Raw genomic sequence first — 15,658 nt, forward strand, 5'->3', positions numbered from 1 at the left:
CAGGAGGAGGATGGGCTGGCTCCACAGCCCCCTGGGTGGGTGGGCCTGCGCAGGCAGCTCCTCAGCACCTCCTCTGAGGAGCGGGGTTTCCTGAGGCCCCTTGGCCTCTGTGCCCAGAGAGGTTCCCCCATTGGTTGGTGTTCCCTTGGCCAGGGTTACTTCCTGGTCTTTGCCCCCACCCGCTCTCCCACTGCTCTGTCAGCTGGAGCTCCAGGTGGCTCCTCCCCTCCCGAGGGAAAGAGGCCCTGGACAGGCAGGCAGGTCCTGGACTACCGAGTGTGGCTGGAGCTTGAAGCAGGCTGCTGTGAGCGGTCTGAGGCCAGCCTCTCCCCACCTGTCCTTTTCTGGGGACCATTAGTCCAGGGGCTTTTGTCTCTGTGGTGCCATTGGCTTGGAGGGCCTCACTGAGGAGGAAGTGGCTGCGTTCTTTGGAGCGTTCTTCCTCACCTGGTTTGGGCCACTGCACAGCTGCGTCCTGGCTCCGCCCTGCCCCTTGTGGCCCTCTGCCTGTGACTTCCCCACCCCTCTGGGGAGATGCTGTCCAGTGGGTAAGTCCCCTGCTCCACCTGTTAGTTTGGGAAGGAGGGGCGGGGTTCACACTCACTCCTGACAGGTGTGTGAACACACGGTGGTCTGCCACTCGCTCTGCTTCCTGTCTCCCAAGATGCAAGGAACCCCAGGCCAGGTCATGTCCCTCTGCCTGCACCGCTCTTCTCTAGCACTTTACCCCCAATGTGTATTTATTCTTACCATTGCATTTCTCCCTCCACCCTCTGGTCCCTGTTTCTGCCCTCTGCTTAGGATCTGCCCACTGGATAGCACACATCAGCTGAAATAGCATGTCTGAAGGCTAACCTGGGAAAGCTCCTACAACCCTCACCTTCCTAACATAGGCCTTGCAGTTTCCCTTTATTTCCCCTCCCCTGCATCACTCATTCAACAGATAGCTGTTGAGTGTCTTATATGCCAGGTACTTTTTAATTTTTAAGGTGCTGGCAATACTGTAGTGAACAAGACAGACAGGGTCTCTGCTCTCATGCAACTTCATGCCGGTGAGGCCACAGACTACTCAGAGGATCCAGCAAGTAGATTTCAGATTCTTAGAAGTGTTAAGCAGAAAGTGAAATGGCTTCATGTGCCAGTGAGGGCGTGGAGTGCTGATGGCATCACTAGTTGGAGGGAACAGGGAAAGCTTTCCTGAGGCAGGACGCCTGAGCTGACACCAGGGTGATGAAGAGTCCAGAGCCCCTGGGCAGAGGGATGGAGAGTGCAAAGGCTCTGCCGAGGGAATAGATTGCAAGTTCAGTGTGCTTAAGACAGGGTATAGGGTGTTGGTGAATCTGTGGGCCTACCACCTAAGCCCTACAGGTTCCTGCTTCTCATGCGCACACCTGCAAGTTCTTATTGAGTCTTGATCCTTGATCCCTTCCGCCCTCCCGCTGTGGTCATTTTCCTCCCAGGTGGCTGGGCAAGGCCTCTCCCAGTGCAGAATCCTTCCTTGGTGCTTCTCGGCCTCCTCTCTGCAACGGGTCTCAGCCTCTCAGAGCCACTTTGCTCCAGCCTCACGGCTCTGTTCACCCCAGCACTGCTTGAGTGCACCCTGTGCCTGGCACCTCAGTGCCTTTGCAGGTACTTCCCTTGGGCTCCCTTTGTGGGCTGTGCCCGTGCCCCCAACCCCAAGCCTTCTCCAGCAGTGTGGTGGATGTTGTAGAAAGGACAATAGGCTGTGGCTCAGATGGCCTTGATTTGTCCAGCTTCCCACACACAAGCTTGTGACCTTGGGCAAATTGCATAACTTCTCTGAACCTTGGTTTTTGTTTCAAAATTGGGCTGAGATGACCTACTAAATAGGGTTGGCTTGTGGATTAATAATGCATTGTAAAAGCTGTTGGCACCCAAACCCTACTACATATCAGCTTTTCATACCAGTGTTTGGGAAATATTGTTAAGCCCATTTATTAGGTGGAGATACTGAGGCTCAGGGAAGTTCAGTAACTTTCTAGAGGTTATTTCATCTTGTCTTCTCTTCTAGACTACCTGTCTTTCTGCATCATCATTGATCTCATCTCTACCTTTATCTCCCTGCTTCCCAAGTGAACAACCTGCACTTCTGAATTTTTAGACACTTGCTTTTGTAGCCCTCTGTTTCCTTGAGCCTGTTTTCCTCCCTTTAAAAAATGGGGAAAATAATTCCTACCTCAGGGATGTCTGAGGCCCAAACAAGGTTGTGTCTGTGCAAATATGCTACAAACTGAGCGTTTATGCCAGAATAAGGGAAGTGGCTAGCATTTGTTTTCCTGCCAGGGGACAGCAGAGACCACACATCTTAGTGTCATCTGTCTGCTGGCTTGACACCCTTCAGAGCAATTCCTTCTTCCATGGAGTTTCTGGATGCTTAGGTAGTGTCTTCCCACCAAGTGGGTTTGAACCCTGGAAGGAGAGTGTCCTGTGGCCAGGGCGCAGCCAGTGTTCAGTGCTGAGCACAGGTTTGCAGCATCATGTGTGATCAAGATGATCTGTCCCTGAGTGGGTGTCTGTGTACAGATGGACATGGATGATGAGGTGCACATAGCTGTGTGTGCATATGTACTCATCTGTACATGATAAGCAAGGTACGTATGTGCAGGATCTGAAGCTGGGCTGGTGACCGTATATATGCCTGGGCACGGAGGAACTTGCTTATTGGACACCTACTCTGTGAGAGGCATTGTGTTAAGGTTTGAACATACAGAGGTGGGCCAGGCCAGCAGTGGACCCGCTGAGATAGAGCCAACTTTAGACACTGTCTGCCCCTTGCTGTGGGAGAGGGGGGCGGTTCATGGTCTTTCAATGCGGTTGTCCAAGACTGAAGGGGTGGTCAGTGTTAGGCCCTGCAATAGACAGACCAAGTAAGTTCCCCCAGGGTGCCAGAAAGAGGGAGAAAAAGAAGCCCTTCTTTGGGGTAAAAATTGATGTTTGATGTTTCAAAAATGGTAAAGTAGTCATCATAGGGAAAATAGACTTCCGTTGAGTTTTAACACTTTGTGATTTATTTTTCCCTATTTTTGACTGAGATGCAGCAAACATAGCTTGCCTGAGTATTGAGCATACGGCTTGATGAACATCCCATTTGTACACACCCCCTGATCAAGGTGTAGAGCATTCCCAGGACTTGCCCATGCTACAACATTCAGAAAGGCGTGAGAGGGAAGTAAATGTCCCTACGGCCCTCTCGTCCAGCCTCCCAGCCTCCCAGCCTAGGGGAAGCCACCAATACGAATTTCTGGTATATATATATCCTTTGTTGGGTTCTCTTACTCCTGTTTTGGTTTGGTGGTGTTTGTGTTTGTACTTGGAATTACACACATAATTAGCATCATAGGCTTGTAGTGTCCAGGACCTCTCAAGGTCCACCTCGGCCCCAAGCCCCAGCCCCCAGGAGACAGGCCCCAGTCATCTGACCTCTGTTCTTTGAAGCCCAGAGGACTGCCATATAGTAGCTAAAGTCACTGACTTTGGAACCCGACCATCTGGGTCTGCATCCCAGTACTGCCACTTGCCGCCTGGTGACCTTTGGCAAGTTCCCTTCATGCCCTGAGCCTCAGGTTCCTTTTCTGTAAAATGGGGATAAAGATGGCACCTGCTTTGCAGGGCTATTGTGAGGCATAAATCATAGAAGGCAGATAAAGGATGTGACAGCACAGTGCCTGGCACACAGTAAGACTCCATTAAATGATAGTTGTCACTGTCACCATTAACACTGGGGAAGGTTGTGTGATAGCAGCTGGTGAGGAGGAAGAGATGGCATGTGACTGTGGGTTCTGTGCATGAGACATGATCTTCACCTGGAGAGTTCAAGGCACACTCGTGTCCTTATTTCGTGTGTTCTCACATTTGCGGAGTGCCATGCTCCTGAAGCCTTTGATGGCAGTCATGTGGGAAGTGGGCCCCATCCCCACCCCCATGGCCACCCTGCTCTGCTTCTGTTCACTCTGCTCTAAAACGAGAAGTACAAGTGAGTTCCCCCAAGGGGTCGGCCGCGCCCCTTCCTGTCCCCGCCCTGCTGGCTGCCCCAGGCCAGTGGAGTGGCAGCCCCAGAACCAGGACTGCCAGTGGTGAGGCGGCCTGGGCGCTGAGCTCCGCGTTTGAGGCTCAGCCCCAGAGTTATCCGCCCGCCCAGCTGCCCGGACTCACCAGCACCACCTCGTTCCCTGTACCCCCTTCCTCTTGGGCAGCCCCCAGGATGGTGAGGTAAGGCCTGGGACCCAAGGTAGGCAGCAGGCAAGGTGCCCAGGGTCCTGTGGGACCTTCCCTCACTGCCACCCCTGCCACTGCGCCTCCCAGGTGGTTTCACCGAGACCTCAGCGGGCTAGACGCAGAGACCCTGCTCAAGGGCCGTGGTGTCCACGGGAGCTTCCTGGCTCGGCCCAGTCGCAAGAACCAGGGTGATTTCTCCCTCTCTGTCAGGTAGGTGAGCTCCAGCCAGGCCCAGTATCTTGGCAGCCCATTCCTGCTTCCTTTGGGCAGTGCTAACTCCCAGCCCCCAGCCCAGAATGGCCCCTGTCCATCTGTGTCCAGCCCACTGTGTGGCCCTCATGCAAGACTGCGGCCCATCCCCCACTCTGTCCCTGCCTCTCCCCTTACCCCAGTGGCCTCACCACCTGCTGCCCTGCAGGGTGGGGGATCAGGTGACCCACATTCGGATCCAGAACTCTGGGGACTTCTATGACCTGTATGGAGGGGAGAAGTTTGCAACGCTCACGGAGCTGGTGGAGTACTACACACAGCAGCAGGGCGTCCTGCAGGACCGCGATGGCACCGTCATCCACCTCAAGTACCCTCTCAACTGCTCTGACCCCACCAGTGAGAGGTGAGGCGCTTCTCATCTGACCTACCCGATGCAGGGGCAGGCTGGCTCCCCCAACTTGTCCGCGCCTTCTCCACCGCTGCTCCTTCTCGTGGTTCTGTGGACTTCTTTCCTCATGTGATCCTGGGGCCCGCATCCAGGGGACTAACCTCCCACCCCTGTCCATCAACTCCTGAGAAGCAAGAGAAGGGCATCTTGCCCTTCTCCAGGGTTTCTGTCAGCTGGCAACCCAGGCCCCATCAGTAGTAACAGAGGCCCCTTCTCATGGCTACGTTTCATGGCAGGCCAGGTCTTTTACTAGAAAGCTGTTCTTCCTTCTGTGGAACTGGTCTGCCTTCCTATAATGATTACCTGTCAGCATAGGTTTGTACAGTAAAAGGACAGTATTGAGGAGGAGCACCGACTGACGTTTATGAGGACCCTTAAAGCCTTATCTCAGCAGCCCAGTGACGATGGGTCTGCCCTTTGGGGCTGGGTAGAGCTTGACCAGTCTCCTAACTAGAACTCTGTGCTGTGGTCCTGTGTAAGGGGCAGGTGGTACCTGGGCATAAGGTAACTCAAGGCATTTCTCTCCTGTCCCTTTGGCTCTAAAGATGTCCCCAGAACTGGTCCAGCTACTCCCCATGTGGTCTCCCTAAAGCATGGGCACGGGGTCGGGGAACCTGAACCCCTAGCATTACATGGTGACTCCTTTTAGCAGGTACATCTCAGTGACAGTTTCTGTTAGGGTGAGGGGCCGCTGAATAACTCTAGGGTTTTTTTTTCCACGCTCCTGGGGCCAACTTGCTCTTGTCTTGTATTTGCTTGTTTATACTGATAGTTGAAATTCTGGACCTTGATTCTGTCAGTTTTCAGTCTTTCTGAGACACATACATGCCTTCCAACTTGTATCATTTTTGTTCACTAATTAAAACTTAGAACTGGAAGAGGCTGAGGTAAAGGCCGTGTGGCCACCACTAGACACCTCTTTCAGTTAACACGAAGCCATTGCTCCACTTCCTTTGAAGCCAGCTCTTCAAGGAGTAAAGCCCAGGCACAGGTGGCTTGGCTCATGGCTGCCCTGCTTGCGCTGTCTCGGCGTCTGCTCCCTCTTGCCCTCTTCCTAAAGCCCCGCCTGCAACATGCATGGGAGTCTTGCCACCAGACCCTCTTCAACTCTTCCTGTCCTCTCTTCCTTTTTGCCCAAGCCAGGATCCGCCCTGTTGGAGGAGCGGTTGCCTGAGACCATTGAAAAGCAGTAGGTTGTGGATAAGGGGAATCCAGACTGGGGAAGCTGACCGTGTGAGGCCCTGTGGTTGCCAGTGCCAGGACCCTGGGTTCACTCCTGCTGCTGGGGGTGGGAGGCTCATTCTCCACACCTCCGTCTGTGCCTCCCTGCCTTGGTAACTGCCCCTTCTCCTCTGCAGGAATTTACATTTGTCTCCTTAATGGCAGGCCCTCTGCCTGTGGTCAGCCTGACATTTGCATGGAAACTTCCTCATCCTGGGGCCTGGGGAAAGAGGGCTAGCCCCCTTCCCGTTGCCCCTGGCCTGTCACTGATAGGTGGGATGGGGTGGCCCAGAGGGCTCCTAGGCCAGGCGGGAGTGAGATGGGGTGTGAGATGGGGCGGGACAGACTGGCCCCTCCTCCTCCCCTATCCCTGCGGTTGGAAAATGCCCCCTCCCCTGGTCCCTGGGCTGAGGAAACCTCACACCCTCACTTCTCACTCTCTCCCCAGAAGGAGTTTTGTGTTTTTTCCATCACGTGGTTTCCTGTGGGGTTGGGCATTGTGGGGCTACAGTTTCCTCCTGGGAAGGGGGCGTGCTTTGGGGAAAGGTCCTAGTTCTGCTTTCTGCCCCTCTGAGCCCCTCGGAGCCCCAGCCTTCCCTTCAGTGCCTTCATCCTGGGCACCCAGAGCCCCCCAAACCATTCTTGTCTGTTTCCCTACCCCTGCCTCACTGCTGCCCTGGGGGAGTCCTCCCTGTCAGGCCCCCCTTGTGACTGCCTAGCCCCATCTCCATTGCTCTCTGTGGTTTGGCCTCTGTCTGCATTATTCCTGGTCCCCTTTCCCCCAGCCCAGCCCTCTTTCATGGAGACCCTTCTTTGTTTTCTCCAAATATTCTGCAAATATTCTGGACGTGGCCTGCCTTTTGCCTTTGTCTTAAACTTTGAGCAGTGGGTCTGGTTAGAACTTACCTCTTACTAGCAAGGGCCTTGGGCCAGTATGCAATCATGCAGCCTCAGTTTCCTCATCTGTCAAATGGGGATGGTACCTACTCCTCAGCATTTTTGTGATAGTAACGGACCTAAATATGGTGGTGCATTTGAAAGCATCTCCAACAAGTGTCTGGCACTTTGTAGGCACTCGGTTTCTTGCCCCTCTCTGTGACCTCCTGCTCATGCCTGCCCCTGGCTCAGGTCTCACCCCCATGCTGCCTTCTCTAGGTGGTACCATGGTCACATGTCTGGAGGGCAGGCAGAGACACTGCTGCAGGCCAAGGGTGAGCCGTGGACATTTCTCGTGCGTGAGAGTCTCAGCCAGCCCGGGGACTTTGTGCTGTCCGTGCTCAGCGACCAGCCCAAGGCCGGCCTGGGCTCCCCACTCCGAGTCACACATATCAAGGTCATGTGTGAGGTAAGGTGCTGGCCAGGGGGGAGGCATCTTGCTGGGGCTCCTGTCTGTACCCATGGTGTGGGTGTGGGTGATGGGCAGCCTGGGCTTTGTGCAAGGCCAGGGACCCAGGGAGGGAGACTTGGGTCCTGCAGGGTGGTCTGACTTGGCACCTCTCAGGGTGGACGCTACACGGTGGGTGGTTCGGAGACCTTTGACAGCCTCACAGACCTTGTGGAGCATTTCAAGAAGACAGGGATTGAGGAGGCCTCAGGTGCTTTCGTCTACCTGCGGCAGGTGAGGGGTGGGCCTGGCTGCCTCCTTTCTTCCCCTCAGCAGCCCCTCAGACCTGGGAGCTTCTGCGACCTGCATGTCTCTGACTTCTCGCCCTCCCCAACCCCAGCCATACTATGCCACTCGGGTGAATGCGGCTGATATTGAGAACCGGGTTTTGGAATTGAACAAGAAGCAAGAGTCAGAGGACACAGCCAAGGCCGGCTTCTGGGAGGAGTTTGAGGTGTGTGATGGGGTCAGCCCGGCAATGGGTGTGGGGTCCTAGGCAGACCCTGTCCCCAGTCTCCCTGCCTCTTATACTGATCTCCCCCTCATCATCACCGCCTTAGGTTGCCCGTCTTGGGGCCGGGGTTCCATTTCCCTTTCTCATCCCTCAGAGTCTGCAGAAGCAGGAGGTGAAGAACTTGCACCAGCGGCTGGAAGGGCAGCGGCCAGAGAACAAGAGCAAGAACCGTTACAAGAACATTCTCCCGTGTGAGCACCCCGCCCCCGGGCAGCCTTCATCCCGCCCTGTTCCCAGACAGCACCCCGCATCTCATAGGGTTTACCCCAGTTCAAGGAGGGCCCACCCCCCTGCCCACAAAACAGAGTCTCCCTCTCCCCCAAAGCCCCTGCTCCTCCCAGGGGAGCCTACCTGCACCCCACCATCCACCTTCCTTCCTCTGCAGCCTCCACCCCTGCCCACACACAGAGCTCTGAAAGCCTCAGGGCTTCTGAGAGGACAATGGCCTGTGAGCTTAGGAAGGGTCTGACCCACAGGGTAGTGAGTTCCCGGCTGACCCAGGCCCTTTCTGTTTCCTCTCGGCCCATTCTCAGTTGACCACAGCCGAGTGATCCTGCAGGGACGTGACAGCAACATCCCTGGGTCCGACTACATCAATGCTAACTATGTCAAGGTCAGAGGAGAGGCCGGCCTGGGGAGGCCCTGTCTCGTGGGTGTACTGGGTCCGGGGACATGTGGGCAAGGCTGATGACTTGGGTGAGCGAGGGGGGCGGGGGCAGGGGCTCATGGGCCTGGCCTGTCTCTCTCTGCACTTGTGTTCAGAACCAGCTGCTGAGCCCTGATGAGAACACTAAGACCTACATTGCCAGCCAGGGCTGCCTGGAGGCCACAGTCAATGACTTTTGGCAGATGGTATGGCAGGAGAATACCCGAGTCATCGTCATGACCACCCGAGAGGTGGAGAAAGGCCGGGTAAGGCCGAGTCCCACTCTGCCCCCAATCCCCTCACCCCCTCCCCAGAACTTGCTGTCCACCAGCATTAAACCAAAGAAACTTTGGACTCCAGAGCAGAAGGTACCTCAGAGGGCTGGTGTCCAACCCTCGTTGGCACAGAGACAGTCTCAGGTGCACTCTGACTCCAGTTCCCGGCTTCCTGCCTGGGGCTCTTCTGAGCACCAGACCCGGGTTTTAAATGGGCTTTCTTCCTTAGAGCATCCCTCCCTCCCCTGTCCCCATCCAGTACAGACCCCCAGTCCTCTGCCTCAGACCCCCCGCCTAGTCCCTACAGCAAGGTGGCTGCCAAAGCACACTCGGCACCAGCTTGCTCCCTCCTGATGACCCGCCATGGCTCCAAGTTGCTTTCAGGATAAATTCACATGCAAGACTGCACCGAAGGCCTGGTGGCTTCCCTGTAACACTTACGGCCACATAAGCTCATTTTCTGTGACAAGTGCCTTCCTCTGTCTGCACTACTCTGCCTGGTAGGCTCTTCCTTTCTGCAGACCCAGCTCACAGGCTCCCTCCTCTGTGAAGCTGTCTCTAATTTCCTCCACAACCTCTGGGGGGAATGAGTCTCTCTGACACTGCGCCCCTGAGCAGCTCTGTGTTCCCCTTGCTGGCTCACCTCTCTGTGAGCTCCTGCAGGCCCAGGGGTACAGCATGCATCTGTTTGCGTCTAACTCTGCCTTGGTTTGCATAGCTTCAGCTACAGTGCGTGTGCCAGCCCACATTTGTTGAAGAAACTGTAAGGTTAAGTGGCTGGTCAGGCCTCACCACCTGTTGGTGGCTGACCCAAGAACAGAGCCTAAGTCTTTGATGTGGCCAGTTCATCCATTCATCCAACAGAGGCCGACTGGGCCAGCCCCAGGGACTCTGGACCCGGAACTGGGCCCACGCTGGGCCCTGCACCCTGCCTCTGTGCTCATCCCCACCTCCACCCTCCCTTTTCAGAACAAGTGTGTCCCGTACTGGCCAGAGGTGGGTTCTCAGCGCGTTTATGGGCCCTATGCTGTCACCAACTGCAGGGAACACGACACTGCTGAGTACAAACTCCGCACCTTACAGGTCTCCCCGCTGGACAATGTAAGGGTCCCCATGCCCAGGGACCCTCCTGGGACTGTTCTGTGGTTGGGTGGAAAGGGGTGATGTGTGGGTGCAGGAGCACTGACCCTCTGTCTTTGGCCCAGGGGGATCTGGTTCGGGAGATCTGGCACTACCAGTACCTGAGCTGGCCTGACCATGGAGTCCCCAGTGAGCCTGGGGGTGTCCTCAGCTTCCTGGACCAGATCAACCAGCGGCAGGAAAGTCTGCCTCATGCGGGGCCCATCATCGTGCATTGCAGGTAAGAATGACAATAGTGACGTAGCAATAATACAAACGCTGCTAGAAAGGAAACATGGCTAAGGCCTGTCAGGCACTACTGTAAGCAGTTTACATGTTAACTGGTTCAGTGCCTCCTTATCCCCGGCCCTCCCTGGGTTCCCTGACGGCTCCAGACCCGTGGGTGGACTTAACTGGAACCGGCTCCACTGTCAGATCCTGTGCCCTGGGTGGCTTCCTAAGAGATGTCCCTGATGCACCATCTCGTTCAGCCCTGCCAAACACAGATGAGAAAACAGGCCCAGCAACTTGCCCACTCACCAGCTGGTCAGTGGGAGAGACTGGGTCCTGGCCTGTTTTCTCAGGGAGATGCAGCCTGTGTGTCTTCTTGGCATCCAACACCTTCCATCCAGGGTCAGCATGGCTCCCCATCCCTTCTCTTTCCATCCGTAGCCCTGTAGTGGGCTGAGGCTCCTTCACCGCTGCCCGTGCCTCTCCCTTCCCAGTGAGTGTCCCCGAAGTTGGCTCCCAGGGCTGGGTAGGGATGGGTGTCTTCAGGAAGGGCATGTGCATCACTGGCTGCACTGGAGACCCTTGCCCATGATCAGGAGACCCTGTTCGTTCCTGCTAAGTTGGGGAGGTGGCATCAGCAAGGAGGAGCAGGGGTCCCTTCAGGCCTGAGGGGCAGAATCCCACAGATGGGCCCACTCAGCTGGCCTGGCCCGGGTGGGTGGGAGGCAGTGGGCACAGGTTCCTGGACAGAGGCTGCCAGTTTAAACCAGCTCTTTAATTTCATGGGCTGTGTGATCTTGGACAAATTACTTTACTTCCCTCAGCCTCAGATTCCTTATCTATAAAATCAGGATCTCATAGGTCTGTCTTAAGGGATAAATGAGACATTAATACTATAGTCTAATACAGTCAACCCTCAAGAAATGGGGGCTGTTAATGGTTTAATATCACCTCTGGCAGGGAACAGGGAATGGGAACCTGCTTTGTCCTTTCCCTTCCCTTCCCTGTGACCCCTGGGCTGGGATGGCCTGGAATTCCTCCTCCTGCCCACCAGTGGCCGTGTGTCCTGGGGCAGGGCCGGGTGGGCTGGGTCTGGAGGCTGTCTCAGGGACTCCGCTAGGCCTCCGGGGACAGGCCCGTCGGCAAGAACGACCCTTTTGCTGCCCCCTTCCACACACACTTCTTGAAATCCCCATGGCCTTTATTTAGACATTACAGGAAGGAAGTGGGTGCGGGGAGGGTATTTTTGACAATCTGGGTTTGAAATTAGACAGCACCATTCAGGGCACCAGTCTGCCAGGCCCAGCCAAGGGTGGGGACTGGGGTCTGTGTGCAGTCCTAGGGTTCCTGGGGTCTGTTTGCCCAAGGGTGGTGGCAGGAGGGGCAGCATGGACACACTACTACATGGCTCCTCTTGACCCCACGCCCCCCACCCAGCTGTCTCAGGGCTGCCCTTTCCCTGACAGTGGGGTCTGCATAAAAAGGGAAATGAAGCCCTGCAGAAAGAAGATCCAGATGAAGTTTTTGGAGAGGTGGGGAGAGGGCCAGGGAGGCCCAGTGAGCCTGGGGAGCAGGCAGGATGGTGGTGGGTCGGGGTCCTGGATTTTCTGGGGTGGGGAGCAGCCCAAGCTAGGAACGAGGGTATAGCAGGAGGTGGGGACTGTGGTGTTGGCAAGAAAGCCATGGTGGCAGCAGGGGCAGCCAGCAGCCTGCGCTTGAGAACCAGGCCCTTCCCCGCAAATCCGTTGGCTGAAGTGATGAGCAGAGAGCAGAGCTGGACACTTCTGTCCCTGGCTAGCCTGCCCAGGGAGCCTGGGCAGTTTCCCTGTGCGTCCCATCCTAGAGCTGAGCGTAGGGGGCTGCCCCAAGGGGAGGCTTGGGCTGGGCCTTGATGGTGCCTCCTTCTCTCCCCAGCGCCGGCATTGGCCGCACAGGCACCATCATTGTCATCGACATGCTCATGGAGAGCATCTCCACCAAGGGTAAGGGGGGCCTGCGGGGTGGGAGACGGGGGGGCCCCTGGGACCACCTCTCTGGACCTGCAGTCCAACTGTCATGCCTGCCCAGGGCTGGACTGTGACATCGACATCCAGAAGACGATCCAGATGGTGCGCGCCCAGCGCTCGGGCATGGTGCAGACGGAGGCGCAGTACAAGTTCATTTATGTGGCCATTGCCCAGTTTATTGAAACCACCAAGAAGAAGCTGGAGGTCATGCAGGTACATGCAGAGCAGGGCCTGGTGGGCTGGCAGGAGGCAGTAGGCATCATCTGGTCCTGCCGGGACCACTGCCCTCCCACCATGCCTCTGCTCAGTCCCAGAAAGGCCAGGAGTCAGAGTACGGGAACATCACCTACCCCCCAGCCATGAAGAATGCTCATGCCAAGGCCTCGCGCACCTCCTCCAAGTGAGTGACCTCTGCCTGCCACCTCCCAGCATCTGCGCCTTTCTCCTCCCCTGCCTGACCCTCTCCTGAGAGGACAGTACTGCTGGGGGAGACCCGGGTTCAAGTGCAAGCTTGGTTCTTGCTCTTTGTAGTCACAGGATTTCCCGAGTGCCCGGTCCCTGGGGCTGGGCTAAGTTCTGAAGTCTACTAACACCTGAGGGGAGCCTCTGCCCCGAGGGAGCACCCACACCAGTGTGATGACAGTGGCCAGGGCTCCTCACTCTCCTGGTCTCAGGTGGCTCACCTGTGAGATGGGCAGCCTAGGGTGGCAGGTGCCGGGCACTGTGCACTGTCTTGTGACCTGCTCCAACTGCCTGTGCTTGCTGCCCGCCTGCAGACACAAGGAAGACTTGTACGAGAACCTGCATGGTAAGAACAAGAAGGAAGAAAAGGTGAAGAAGCAGCGGTCAGCGGACAAGGAGAAGAGCAAGGGATCCCTCAAGAGGAAGTGAGCTGGGCAGGTCCTGAGGTGGCCATGGTACGGCCCTCTGCTCCCAGCTCCTGCCTGCCTGCCCCCCAAGTCCCCTGGCTGTGGGTGGAGGGCAGCTGCAGCCTCACTCTGCCCTTCCCAGAGACCCCAGGGTCCAGCCAGTCCCTCACTCCCTCACTCCCTTCTTTGCAGCCTCAGCTGCGATCCCTGCAGAGGCCTCCAGTGGACTGACCTGCAGCCCAAACCTAGGGAGCCCGCCCCCATTCCACTGTAATTTAAATGGCTGTGTCTGCACCTCCCTGGCCTTGACCCTGTATATAGCTGAGCAAGGACCTTCTACTTTTGTAAATAAAGCCCTAGGATCACTGTGTGCGGGTCTCTAACTCTGTGTGCCTGGGGAGAGGGCAGAGGTGATGGGAAGGTGGCAGGGAGCTTGAAGGCTGGGCCTTCCCAGTTGGACCTGGATCTGGTTCCTGCTTAATGTACTAGGAACCTTTGGGGCCACGTTCCGTTTCCTTGAAAGTGGAGGGTGATCCTAACAGGGTGGTTGTGAAGATCACTGAGCTAAGGGACATACACGATCATAACTGGCCACAGTAATTATGCACTTGCCCTGGGTCAGGTACCCTGCAAAAGACTGAGTATTAATTCAGTCTAGGAACCTGTCTCATCATGTTTTGCAGTGTGGGAACCTGAGGCACAGATAGATTAAATAACTTGCTCAACATCTCAGGGCTAATGAGCAGTGAAGCCCCAGAACCTACAGTCCTGGAGATGCAGCTGGGGTCACCCCGAGGGGTACACAGTCATACCTGGTGCTGACTTGTAGATCCATGAGCTAAGCAGCTCAGTAAAAGCCGAAGCACCTGCCTAGCACTGCTGATGTGGCTTCCAGCTCCCGTCTCAGCTCCTGAGCGCTCACCTGCTCCTCCCTTCACCGGGGCACTCTGCCCATGTGCTCCTAGCCAGGCTTCTATTTTTGGATCCTCTCCCATTCTCCAGGTCCAGAGTAGACTACTCTCCTACTTTGTATTAGGGCTTTATCTTGCTTTCAAATGCCTCCCCTGGGGAGGGAAGCCCGAGGCTCCTGGGAGAGCCGGTTCCTTGCTGCAGGGGAGGCTCAGAGCGCATGCGCTCTGCCGGGTGTCCGCTGTGACAGAGGCACTGAGCAGGGCTGGGTGAGCACGTCAGTCCCTGTCCTTGTGGGACTCGGGAGACTGGTAGGGGAGACAGATCTTGAAACCGTCCACAAACAAAATGTACGGATATTAAGAGGGTTGCAAACAAAGGAGAGAGAGAGGGAGAGGAGAGCAGGGGTTGGGCAACACAATAACTCCTGGGAGCTGTGCCCTGGAGGGGGTGGGGGGGTGGAGCATCACCTGTGGGCCTTGGGGCCCCGCTTCCAGACACGCCCTTTCTACCCAGCTAGAGCCACACAAAAGAAAGACAGGGGCCACCTTCTCACTGCCCTTGAGCTAATACCAGTGGGCTGGGACTTGGACTCAGGGTACTGAGGTGGGCCCAGGAGCAGTTCTGCCTGAGGGGTGCTCAGTCCCTCTCAAGAGCAGCTCAGTTTCGAATCGTGGGAACCCCAACACTAGGGCCGAGCACAGGGAGGTGCCTGCTGGGACCTGTCTGCCCTCCACAGGAACCGGGCACAGGTGGGGCACAACCCAATCCCTGTCGAGAGCTGACCTCTTGATGACCTCTGGGATCTCTGGCCCTCCAACTCTGGCCAAAGACAGGGTGTGAGGCCTCTGGGGAAGGGGCTGGCTGGGGACAGGAGCAGCTGCAGGGAGAGGTGGAGAGGCAAAGGGCCCAAAGGCCTGGCCTCCCTCTTCCTCTGGAGACCTACTAGTTCCTTAGTCTAGGCCCAGGGGGCACAGGCAGCCGGCAGGAGGGACGGAGCAGCTGGGAGAGGGTGGGAGGCCTGGTGTGGCGGCCAGGCCTCCGTGGAGGCGCCTGCCGCTGGCCCCGGGAGAGCAGGGGTTAAGGCAGTGGGGGGGCAGCCTATGGCAGCAGGACACACCTGTGCGCAGGGGCGGCGGGCGGGGCCCAGGTGAGGAGCCTGCGCTGCCTGGTCGGTGGGGAAGGAAGAAGGAAGAGCAGAGGCCAGGGCGGGCTCCAGGCCCTTAAATCCCGGGCCTGGACTCCCCTTCTTCTCCTTGGCCCTCGCTCGGTGGGGGGCAGGCGGCCTGGTGACAGGTAAAAGCCAGCGGGAGAGGGGTTCTGGGGCCGAGCTCAGGACTGCAGAGGGGGGACAAGGCCGGGAAATTGGTGTGTGGGGGCTGGGACAAGCTGGGTGCTGGTGCGGGAAGGGTCTCAGAGGCAGAGAAGGGGCATCTGGGCAGGGGGCTGCGGAAATCCTGTCTGGGCCTCAGTGGATAGCAACTCAGGGTGGGGCTGGTGGCGGGCTGCAGGACTCACCCGGAAGTGTCCCTGGGGACGCGGGGCATGGGGGATGGGAACCAGGGTGCTGTAGCCTCTCCTCAGGGGTCT

General features: G+C 56.9%; 1 protein-coding gene across 3 annotated transcripts; it reads left to right on the forward strand.

Moving 5' to 3' along the window:
* The first annotated feature begins 252 nt into the window (after positions 1–252).
* On the forward strand, positions 253–13,525 carry PTPN6 (protein tyrosine phosphatase non-receptor type 6). Of its 3 annotated transcripts, none has more exons than XM_036909970.2 (16): positions 253–548; positions 4,324–4,446; positions 4,655–4,849; positions 7,271–7,460; positions 7,617–7,733; positions 7,840–7,953; positions 8,108–8,204; positions 8,547–8,626; positions 8,776–8,925; positions 9,904–10,035; positions 10,140–10,294; positions 12,199–12,266; positions 12,352–12,503; positions 12,599–12,690; positions 13,067–13,177; positions 13,352–13,525. In XM_036909970.2, exons 1-16 carry the CDS (start codon positions 535–537, stop codon positions 13,431–13,433), a joined length of 1,872 nt encoding a protein of 623 aa, XP_036765865.1. In that variant the 5' UTR covers positions 253–534; the 3' UTR covers positions 13,434–13,525. The 3 variants fall into 3 exon arrangements, with proteins under 3 accessions (XP_036765865.1, XP_036765867.1, XP_036765866.1); XM_036909972.2 differs by having other exon boundaries at positions 255–548; positions 13,067–13,207; XM_036909971.2 differs by lacking the exon at positions 253–548 and adding an exon at positions 4,066–4,230.
* Positions 13,526–15,658: the final 2,133 nt, after the last annotated feature.

Source organism: Manis pentadactyla, chromosome 14, assembly GCF_030020395.1.
Source record: "Manis pentadactyla isolate mManPen7 chromosome 14, mManPen7.hap1, whole genome shotgun sequence".
NCBI lineage: Eukaryota > Metazoa > Chordata > Mammalia > Pholidota > Manidae > Manis > Manis pentadactyla.